General features: G+C 30.2%; 1 protein-coding gene across 1 annotated transcript in view; it reads left to right on the top strand.

Moving 5' to 3' along the window:
* Positions 1-11,740, top strand: part of LOC142323392 (alpha-tocopherol transfer protein-like) — a 77,737-nt gene extending 65,997 nt beyond the window's left edge. Inside the window, exons 4-7 of the mRNA XM_075362957.1 lie at positions 1,230-1,482; positions 2,363-2,473; positions 6,065-6,173; positions 8,924-11,740. Coding sequence (XP_075219072.1) covers positions 1,230-1,482; positions 2,363-2,473; positions 6,065-6,173; positions 8,924-9,087 — 637 coding nt within the window. The 3' untranslated portion in view covers positions 9,088-11,740. The remainder of the gene's footprint in view (positions 1-1,229; positions 1,483-2,362; positions 2,474-6,064; positions 6,174-8,923) is intronic.
* Positions 11,741-12,557: the final 817 nt, after the last annotated feature.

Genomic DNA, 12,557 nt, shown 5'->3' with positions numbered 1-12,557 from the left:
TCCGTTCCGGTACTCCGGTGGAACACAGGCATATGTCTTGGCAGAGAGCGGATGCGCAGTCTCTGCACTGACTCCAGGCCTCTACACACCAAGGTTTTCAGGGTTCCCATGCGCCAACATACATGGGCACCTTAACTACATGTTTCCCATCGCGGGGGGCATGTGGACAGCGAAAGGCCTCCGTTACACCTGCAATCACTTCAACCGTGGCCGCCACATCGCCAGCTCTAAAGGTGGTATCAATCCATTTGCTTAATCAGTAAAAGTTGTTTACCTGCAGGTGGCCGCAAAATCCAGTCCTTAAATACGGCCTATAGATGTAATTCGGCCGAAAAATTCCATGTCCGAGAACACTCGGAGCCCCGTTAGCCAGCTACATGTATTGTACGTAAGTACAGCTGTTACCGCTGTGGACGTGGAACGTAGGTGTTGTGTTCCGGACTTGGGGATTATCTACCTCAGGGCTTTATTATTATTATTCGGCGGACTGAAGGCCAGCAGACGGCCATTGCTGATGTTCACAGTGCATTCCATCCTGTTATACGGGTCGGAAGTGTGGGCCCAGGCATTAAGAGCTGCAAGAAACCGGAAGCGGCTCGCGCAGGTGCAACGCACCGCAGCCTTGCGAGTCGCTTCCGCGTATCGGACGGTCTCCGAGCCTGCAGTACTGGTGGTCGCCGGCGTCATACCCATTGCTATTTTGGCAAGGGAGCGCCAGGTGATCTACAGGAGGCGACCGGCAGGCGAAGACCGGGAGACCGTTGCCAACGAGGAACGCACTCGCACTTTCCTCGCACGGCAAGAGACCTGGGAGCACGAGACCAGAGAACGATGGACCGCAAGGCTTATCTCTCTGATCAGACCGTGGACAAAGCGGCGGCATGGAGAGGTGGAACTCCTACTACATGACCCAATTTTTAACTGGTCACGGGTACTTCCGCGCTTACCTCCATGTCATAGGGAAAGCGCCGTCCCCCGACTGCCTCTATTGCCCCGGTGTACGGGACGACGTTGAGCACAACTTTTTTAAGTGTGCTCGGTGGGCGGCAGATTGAGGGACACTAGAGGGGGATCTCCGAGCACTGAGCCCCACAATGTGGTTGCGATGATGCTCCGTAATCTGAGCAGATGGGAAAGTGTTTTTTTCCCACCGCAAAAATAATTGTTATTATTATTATACTTTTTTAGACTTTTAATTAAGTTATAAATTTTGAAATTTCTAATTATAGAACTTTGAATATATTACCAAAAAGAACACCAGAAGGTTACCAGATAATATTTGAAAGACTTGAAAGTACAGATGGTAGTAAATATAACTTTGAAGAATCATGTAGGTTGTTCTTCATGGCAATTGATTCTATCATTCATAACGAAGGTATTGTTCCTGGATATGTAATTGTTTTGGACTATAAGAATGTTCGTCTGGGGCATTTAATGAAGACTAGTATTTCTACTATGAGAAAAATGTTCAAGTATCTTCAGGTTAGTGTGTACATCATTTAATTATCTTGTAAATTAAATGAGATATATTTTTAAAATAGTTCTGAAAATAGCGATTTTTCCAGTTCCTATAAATTGAAAATTAAAGTGGTTTTACAAACAAAGAATCTGTTTGGAAATATGCAATTATTTTTATCATAATTAATTTTCTCACATCAATTAAAGTTGTGTGTTGTACATCCTATACTTTGATTAACTGATATATCATTTAATATTACTGTAGGATCACTAAAATGAGAAATATATATATATATATATATGTGTGTGTGTGTGTGTGTGTGTGTGTGTGTGTGTGTGTGTGCGCGCGCGCGCGCGCGTGTGTCTGTTAAATAAAATGAATGTTTTATTCAGATCTGACAAAAATAAATATAAATATGTAAATATCAAAACATTTGATTGATCTCATCATTTTATGCACAGTTGATGTACAAACATAAATATATGTTATGTAGATCATGTCACAATGGATAATTATACTAGACAAAAGGAAAAATTACTCCATATTTCTGAACAATAACAATATTTTGAAAAAAATGTTTAAAATAATTAACAACATAAAATAAATGTAAAATATCAATGCATATTAAATTTATATTTATAAAAGTAGTTTGTACTGAGGTGACAGAAGCTAATGAAACCGTAACTTTTTTTTATTAATCTTTTCTTTTCTTACACTTTTTTCAGGTAAGAATTACTGATGATTGTTGATTACAATTTACAAATTTTTAATGATCTTGCTACATGCTAAAATATTTTAGCAAACTATTTTTAAATAATGATGTATTTATTTGGAAATTATAAATACAATTGTTTTGCAACATTTTACCTTATTAAAAAAACTTGTTTTATCACTTTTTCACAGGAAGGAGCACCTGTAAGACTACAGTCAATTCACATGATAAATATGAATTATTTTGTGGATAAAGTTATGACTTTCGTTAAACCATTTATGCAGAAGGAGTTGTTTGACATTGTAAGTTTTACTTATTTTAAAAATAAATTTTAAGTGACATTTATTGCTGTGAATATTAGTCTTAATAAATTCCAACAGCATGCCTTGGAATTGTATCCAGAGTTGTTTAACTTAAGATCAGAACTGTTTATTTTAATAATTTTATTTTGTTATGTATCAAAAAACATTGGTCCAGCCAGTAAAACCAGCTAACATGTCTAAGTAGTATGAATTCAATTAATTTTACTTGTTCATAAATTGTAAATTATTGCAACTATAGCAAATAATATAAATCTGTAAATTAAAATTTAAAAAATATCAAACAGTTTTTTTTTTTAAATTGTCCCTTATTTTAAAAATAACTAAAAATTTTTTTTACAATTGTTGATTGTATTTCCAATGAAACAATTCTTGAATGTACAAAAAATAAAATATAAAATTTAACACACTCTTTTCAACATATTATGGCCACCAAAGACCCTTCAAAACCTGTTCTAATGCAACACTCAACATTCCCAGTAGCAATAGGATTAATTGCTCTAAAGAAATCAGAGTAAAAGCAAACTTAGACAGGCAAAGTTTTTTCATCTTTTATCTTAAAATCAAGTCTTTTATACTTAATTAAAAAAAAAAACAAAAAATAAACAGTTCTATGTCCTTTAAATACACTCACTTATGGATACCAAAAACTCAGATTTGGAAATTTTAATTTAAAGGGTCATAAGACAAATGTACATACACTAAAAAAATACAGGATTATTTTAAAAATTAAATATGCACATTTATAATAAAACTAGTGGCTCGTATAGCCAGAACCTGGACCCTCAGAACTCAGGTCGACCCAGGTGAATCCTGGAGCTAATTCAGGAACTCCTTGGGGCTACTCATGGCCGCAGAGCTCGCTTCATTTGCCGTTCCCAATTTTGTAGGGAGACTGGCACCCTTGACACCTGCAGAGCTTGCTTCGGTCGGCATTCCAATCTACCCAGAGCGTTGCACCCCCTGAATCTCTGCACTGTACATTTCTGAATAACCGTGATCTGTTAGATCAAGAATGTATCTGATACACGCAAAGGTGAGCTTTCAATTTTCAAACAAATACCCAGTTTGAATTTTGAAAATTGTGTGTAGAGATATTACAAGAGCACCTCATTGCACCTGAAACAGCACCCCAGGGGCACCTCGTTTGTTACCAGTTGATGGTGATAATTGGTCTAGCCTCCCATGAGGTGCTACAGGTTCTATAATGGTCTTCCCGTGGGGACGCAGTCCCCACGGGAAGACCATTATTATTTTGGCTTAACATATTTTTTTGGATCCAACCAGGACATATTTTTGAAATTACTTAAAGGCTTAACAGTTTACTGAAACATTAAACTTTATTTATTCAGTTGTATTTTTCACTATACATGGCTTTTTTCAGTAACGATTAGTATGTTTTAATTACATCATAAAATTCACAAGAAAATTGTAAATTAATTTTAACACCTAGCAGATGTTTAACAGTGGATACTGAAAGTCAACCCCTTTCTGCAGACCAAATGTTCCCCATAATTGAAAAAACTCTCTCTACTGCAGCAGATGTCCCAGGCAAAGACATTGCAAGCTAAACCAATTTAGAAATATTGCATCATGAAATATCAATCTTTTGAAACACCTTAAAAACTTTTTTCCACTTCTCATCAATAGTATCTGGTACTTTTTCAGAAATTGAACCACAACCTACCCTTTGGTTTTGAATTACCTGGTTCAACAATGTATGTTCATCAAATAGGTCATCAATATTTATGGAATCTTTTATAATTTCATTAACAACTTGTACACTCTCCTCTAAGTCAGACCAACTGTTATAATCTGGATTAGATTTTAAGTTATTAGGTAGATAATTATAAAATTGTAACCTGGCATTCAGAGGACATTTTTCAAAATTTAAATTTCTACGGATGGAGTGTCACGGAACATGTTTGGCTCAGTGAAGAAGGCAATGAGAAACCACTTCATTTTAATTTTCCTAGTATGTCTGGCATGGGATGCTATATATTCTTGAAGGTGAATATGTCATTTTTGAAAGCGACTTGTATTACTTGCAAAAACTGGAGTCGCCTACAACTGTTAGAGTTATGAAACATAACATATTACATATTTTTGAATCTTCTCTTCCTTTGTGATCGGTTCTAAGCCTGCTATAGAATAATTTAAGAAAATAAAAATTTGTAACAGAATATAAATGTTTGTTTCAGAATATCTGTATTTTGCATTATTTGCTATTGTCTATAAATATTTATCAATTAATCTACTAATTTCCCTATCATCTAGCAGTAACATATTTTCATTACAGATCCACAACTTTTGATAGTCAGTGTTTCCTGAATTACAAACACTCTTTCCTCATTTATTATTTTCCCATTGTCAAGCTGACAGTTTATGATATTTTTAAATTTTATGTGGTTTTTGACTTTTAGCTGTTTGTTCTGTCTTTTTATAACTTTTTATCTTAAATAATTATTATATCTTTCTTTATCCATGGAGGCCACATACTTTCAATAAATAATATACTTTCTACAACTTTTTCGCTTAAATTCAGTGACTCCTTGAATATCCATTCATTGCATGATTTGTTTTTATTTTGCCCTCCTCCTAATTGAACTTAAGTAAGTTCATTGTACACTTCAGATACAAATTTATTGAGAAAATTAATCAATTTAGCTTCTGTGTTATATTTAACATTATTGGCTACTTTTATGTTAACTCCTATGATAATACCCTGTCAACTAATAAATTAGCTATTGTATTAAATTAATCTATTTATTCCTGTATCAATTATAAAAACATAACTGTTGATGAAAACATATCTAGAAAATCCTGTTTATTTTGAATATTTTGATGCATTGCTTCACATTCTTTAGAGGATTTTAATAAAATTATTTTGATTCTGATCTATTTGAACTCAGAACATTAAATTTTTAATTTACATCAGTTAAACTCAACCTATTTTTGTACAAGTAGAGTCATTTGATACCTTACTTCTGTTACAAATATTGTTTTATAAACATACAAACAAATTTATTAAAAAATGTTGTTCTATCTCATCTAAACTCATTACCCTCTTTTTAGCCACTTAATAAGTTGGAGCCAGCAGGATAATATATCCTTTTTTGTTAAAAGGACAGTATTAATATAATCAATTAAAATCTAAGATTGGCAGACCAGAATGAGTTATTAATTAAGGCCAAACAACAAATGTTGCTGAGAGATAGAACTGAGTAAATGATATTGATGAAATATAATCTTTTTAGCCAGGTCTTATCTTTTGATTTTTCACATAAAAATGTACCTTGACAAATTCTAAAAATATAAAGATAGTAGATTTGATGTTTAAAGACTGTCTTTTTTAATGGTTAAAAGAAAATTAACAAACTTATACTAAGGGTAAGGATTTTTTTTTAAATATAGTTTTTATACTCCGCCGATGTAGGTTTTACTGTCACATAGATCTTAGTTTGATTCTTTAATAGCTCCTATGTTAGCAAGGTTTCATTTACTTTAATCTAAATTAATAACTTTTTTGTAGATGTAAATTCTATGAATTCTTTTTACGTTATTTCCTTACAGATTCATTTTTATCAAGAAGGACAATTAGAAAAGCTTTTTCCGATTATACCAGCAGATTGTTTGCCATCAGATTATGGCGGTGAGCAACCATCATCATTCACTTTGAAGAGTAAGTATATTTAAAAACATTATTTATAATTAAATTTATTTTTTGTTCTGTATCAGTTAACTCATCATTGTGGTTGTGGTAACATTTGTATCATAAGAAGTTACAAAAAATGTTTTCCATGAATAATCCAGGCAAATGTGAAATGAAACTGCTTGGTTGTGTTTTGCTTTCAACATTAAACTATCTTGAAATTCACCAAGTGCTTTAATTGCACTTTTAGGATTTTTTATTTTTCTTCCCTTTCAATTGAAGCTGACAACTTTGCTATTGTCTCAATTTCTTCCATATTCTTTGCTTACAGAAAAAGCTCATTTTTTTAAAGAAATATATGAAAGGGAATAAAATTTAAAAAAAAGTCATAAAGTTTAGTTTTAAAATTAAAACTAACATAATTGATTTTTGCAAAAACATCTGATAAGTTAATGTAGTCGTAATAGGAATGTAAGAGTGTTTATGAAATTAAAGAATATGTAAACACTAAATGGATAATAAAAATAATAACTTGCATTTCTGTGAAATTTAATATTACAAATTATTTGCATGTAATAAATATAAAAAATTACTTAATAATTGATTTTTGCAAAAACATCTGATAAGTTAATGTAGTCGTAATAGGAATGTAAGAGTGTTTATGAAATTAAAGAATATGTAAACACAAAATGGATAATAAAAATAATAACTTGCATTTCTGTGAAATTTAATATTACAAATTATTTGCATGTAATAAATATAAAAAATTACTTGTAACAGGAAATTCCCTCTTTTAAAGCAAGCTATACAGTACTTAGGCGACATGTAAAAGATTGCTTATGATGAAATTCTATTAGTTAGGGTTCAAAAACAAAATAAATTAATGATCACCTACAGAAGAAATCCCCAGAATTCTAGAAAACTGCCTCACACAGTGAATTTGCCCAACATAATAACTTGAAAACTATCCTTTCTGTTAAATTAAAATTGTTGTGAAAGGTATTAGGACTGATGGTTCAAGAACTATTATTCTTTCAATTTGTACATACATATTAATATTTGACATGAAAGAAATTTCCATATGCAAACACTAATACATTATACATTTAAAATCGCAATAAATTGTTATATGAACCCATTTGTTGTAGTTGTTACACAAAAGTTTAGCATCAACTGTTTGGTAATACAGTTGGTCATTGGTTCATGGTCAGTAGATAATGAAGGTGATTTTCTCCCTGACTGCTTATCTCCTCCAAGTAAAGGTCGATTAACCAAAAAATTTGCAAAAACTTATGTGTGAATATATATTAAATTATTGTAGCTAATTTTTGCTTTCAATTTTCAAGAAAACATTGTACATTTTATTTTGTAATATGTATGATAAAGTAGCATAATAAAATTTAAAAATAAATAACTACATTACGTTCAAAGAGTTTGTTAATTATGACATTCAATGGCAACACACATATTCACACACAAAATGATTATCTTCCTAGATGAACTAAAATCAGAAGTCTTTAATCAATTCTTTTAGATAGTCTAATATCTTAAAAATAATGAAGCGTTGTATTCAAGATTCTAAATTCTATATGTTTTTGACAATTATGGAAAAAATTTACCAGTAACCACTATAAAAAATTACAAAATGTTTAGTTCATATTTCATTATCATGCTGGCAAATGTTTGTTCTGTTTCTTCAAGAATTAAAAAAACAGTTTCAACAATTTTAAGTTTTACTTTATTTGCTTTACAATACTAGGAATTATAGTATAACTTCAACACTTCTTTCTGTGCAGGTTCTTATTTTACTGATGCTATAACAAAAATTGTATATAAAAATTAAATGGGTTTCTCTGTTCAAATGACAGAATGACAAATGAATGATAAATGAGTATTAACTAATTCTATAAATAGAATATTCAGAAGAACCATTCCATCAATGAGCAATTAATCACAAGAACCTGACCTGGTTCAGGATCTCCGACTATGATGTGAAGTTGCAGCCTGGGTCTGGTCTATAGAAGCATGAAGCAAAAAAGACACTATCCACAAAGTTAAATTGATAAACAAGATAACTTGGAGAGAGCAAACTCACCTTGGATTTTAAAATGCAATCTTTCTATTTGCCATAATAACTATCTACAACTACCTCATCAGTCAGTTTTTGTATACAGATCATCAGCCGATTGTAAAGTTGAGTTTCAAGCTCCCTGAATTTAATTTACTGTGTGGCAATGGGCTCCAGATTAAGTCCAATCTGATAGAAAATACTCAGAAATGGACTAGAATGTTATAAAGGAAAGTGAAATAACATGATTAAATCAGTTCGATCATGAGCAATAATTTAGGAATTCTGGACAAAGAAGGTATTATTAGTATAGTACCACTAGAGAATTGTAAAAAACAAGTGACGAAAAATTTGTTAGAAAGAGAGGTATGTTATCAATAAGTGGCAATGGGTGTACTGGAAATAGTGACGGAGATAAGAGAGACAAACAAGACTATGGATAATTCTGTGTTTGCAGATAAACAATTTATTTACATTATAATTTCTATTATTAAAGATATTATTATTATTTGCTACACATTTGTTGGAAGATTTTTTCAATGATTTTCATAAAAGTGAAATGGAAAGTAAATTAGAATGTAATTTTTGCATTATGTTGTACGACTGAATATATTTTATCTCTAAAAATTATGTTCTTCTAGATAAAATGTTGTTAGAATATAGTGTACTGTTTATTTCTGTGTCTTCTACTAATATCTGGTTATTTTTTCAGAGATACATATTTCAAGGTTAGAAAAAGATCGTCCATATTTTAAAGAAGAAGAAAATGCATTCCCTGTTATGGAGTCGCTAAGACCAGAAAATAAGAAAACTAAAAAAAAGAAAGATGATGATGGAATCAGTGAGATTTCTTTGAAATCTTTAGATATTGATTGAGTTAAATTTTAGTTTTAATATATTACTTCTTGTTCTATTTTATATTCTCTAACCGATTGTATACTTACACTCTATGACAATAACTTCACATAATTTTTGTATTGGTTTAGGAATATACACATATACATTATTGCAAATATTAAATTGTACTTATATACATAAAATATATGTATATTGCATGTTTAGTAAAGCATATGTATGCTGACTGTTGGTACAGTCAGGAAATATCAAGGGGAATGTGTGCACACGCACATTTATTTGAATGAATATCCTTCATTTTAGTAATGATATTTTAGTATGTATTTTACTGATGCAATATAAGTTATGACGAAAAAACTCTATAGATCTTTTCTTGAAATGAAGCAGATGTATTAAAATAATGGAACGAGTTTCCTATGTGATACACATAAAACTTAAAAATACATTTGTTGATCATTATGGTAAAATAATAACACCTTAACATGATTAAATGTTAAACGATTCATTTTCAAAATAATGGAACTTTTTCTACTTAAGGCCTTTCAGACATAATTATTTACTCTTCCTTTCTGGATTATTCACTAACACTGTTGTTAGTGATGTCTTTTTGAAAAAAAATGTAGGAGAACCGTTAAGTATATAACTGAATAATATATTTAATCTGAATTGTGTTTATTTTTTTAATATGTTCATTTTTTACAATTTTGTAGGTGTGTAAATTTCGTACAATTCAAGTGCAATGAGATCTTGGTTTTTGTGTATTTACATAGAGGGTTTCCTAACCTTTTTAAGATAAGGTTAGTTTCTTGTATTAACAAGAGTACTAATGCATGTTCCACTGAAGAAGGAGTCAATAATAAGCTCCCAACCGCATTTAAAGGAAAAAATATATTTTGAAAGTGAGTTGTTTAATTATTTTAAAAATATAATGTACAAATTATTCATAAGACAAATAATAAGTAAAGCTATATTTTTTTTGCATTTAATGAGTTATGGGAATTCAAATAACTATTTTTTAAAAAATTTGTTATTATTATTTTAGCTATTTTTTTTTTCAAATGATATAACTCCTAGTATATTATTGGCTGTGAAATGAGGTAGTCTTAATCTACCTTCTATACCCATTTTAAAATGCTATGGTTTACAAGTTTTTCATTAATAGCAGGTTAATAATTTTATATTCTGGATGTATGAATAAATCTGACAACATTAAATTCAGTTGAAGAACAGAATTATTTCAGTTGCAGAGTTATGGATACTAGAAGAACCTTTTGGTTCCTACACAGTTAATTATGAATATATCCGACACTGATAACTTTTAAGTTACGTAGCATTTAGGCTAACATTTAACACAACAGTTACCACATATTTACTATTGGTATAAATTTTTTTTTTTAATTTGTCAATTCTGAACACTTTTTTTTTTTTTTTTGTTTAAGTATATATAAAACTTATAAGTGTAAATGTTTTTTTTATAGTTTTGTATTTATTTTTTATTCTCTCTCATAGCTACAGGTGTAAATTCTTAAGTATAGATGACCTTGCATGTTATAAATTGTATCAAAAAAGGTAGTGTAATATCAAGAATTAGAAGAATCAGATTTTTTCATATTAATATTTATATTTTAACAATTCATATTGTTTGTTATCTTCTTAACATCCTTTTTCTTTTTAAGGGATTTGTTCTGTATAAGTAATGATTTCATGGTAGGAAATAATAAAATTCCCTTCCATGTGGTGAGATATGTAGGATATTCTATAAAAGAGATCTGGCAAATGTTTTGCAATTTTACTCTTTTTTATGTAATTTTATGATTTATTTCTAATGACAATCATCTTGCTGCTAAAAAGTTGGAATTTTGGTTACCTGAGAATAAACAATTAAGGTGTTAAGTTAAATATAGTTTACATCCACCTGAAATAAAATTTTATCCTTCTTGATTATTGATTATCCATGCCTCCACTTTTGTTCATCACTCTCCACTTCCCTTTTTTTCGTTGTAGGGTAAGTATCATGGAAATTTTGTTAATACTTTTTGCAGCACCACGCTAGTACCTTCTGGTATCCAGTGGAGAAAATGTATTTATATTGGGGCATTATTTCTATCTGTAAGACTGTCTGAAGACATTGTTTTTGATTGGGAGATTGTAAAGAAAGCCCAACAAGCAACTGAGGTCTTATCAGGTAAAGTAAAGTATACTAAAATTTAAATTTAGTATTCATTTTTTAACGTTATAGATTTGTTCAGAATTAAGTCAATTGTAGTTAGTTTTTAAATTGCTACTCAGTATTGTTAGTTAGGTAAAAGTGATGTAGTTATGGTAAAGGATTCAATAAACTGCAATTAATTATTTAAAAATTAGTTACTATTACACAATTAGTACCGGAATTAAAAATGTTTAAATAATTTCAATCAACATTCTGTTCTTTCTTTTTTTAATAAGGTTAGTTTTACCATACTACATACATACTTCAGTGCACTTTATAATAACGTAAACAGTTTAACTGATTACTAAACACTATTAAATATTACTTTAAGGTAAAATAAGGTTACTTTCTGATTTTAGTTTATGTTAAAGTATATTTTAAAATAAATTATTAAGGAAGTTACTTTTAAAAATATGTTGTTTATTTATTATATAAAGAGTTGATTGCTTTTAATAAACAATTCATTTTTATTTTATCATCATTTTTTATTGCATACCCTAAAAACCTCAAAAATCTTAAATAGTAGAAATCAAATTTACTTAAACAAAATAATAAAAAAATTGTTCATCAGTTAAGATTTTATACATTTAAGGATAGTCATATCACCAAATTTTTGATAACATTTTATAGCTCTTAAAAGCAAATAACCTAAAAAGTAGCCTAATAACGTATTATAGATGATAAATGAGCAATTGGATATCTGTAGAGAGGCCAGACAAAGAAATTACTGAAAAAGAGTAGCCTTTTATTATTTGTTTAAGTTGCTGAAAAACTAAAGTTCGGTATGTGTAATACCTGGAATGTGATAAACCTGAAAAAGTGGGAAAATACAACTTTAATTTTTTAAGAAATATTTTTTAATTACTTTTCTTTTTTACTGAATGATAGTATTCTCTTTGGTAAAAATTCTAGAGGTAAAATAGACCCCAAATGAAAAAAATTGCTCCCAAAATGTAAATGGAACTAAAAAAAAGTGACCCCTTGTATAGAAAAATTTAACCATCTCATTAGAATTTCATTCTGAATAAATAGTAAAAATTTACTATGTTGTTGTTTATGAAAGTCTTCAACTAAGCTTATTCAAAATTATTATTTTTTAATGACAAACCAAATTCTGCCTGGCAGCAGGTCTATTACGCCATGTCTTCCTTCATTTCTGTCTCAAACCCTTTTTTTCACCCCCCCCCCCCCCTTTAGTTTCCAGTCTTCACCTCATCTATTAACTTAATCCTTTTTCTTTCTATTGACCCTTCCGATATAGTTGTCAAGATTCCACTTCCTC

The sequence above is a fragment of the Lycorma delicatula genome, chromosome 4 (genome assembly GCF_047948215.1).
Source record: "Lycorma delicatula isolate Av1 chromosome 4, ASM4794821v1, whole genome shotgun sequence".
Lineage (NCBI taxonomy): Eukaryota > Metazoa > Arthropoda > Insecta > Hemiptera > Fulgoridae > Lycorma > Lycorma delicatula.
This window is presented reverse-complemented; position numbering and strand designations above follow the sequence as displayed.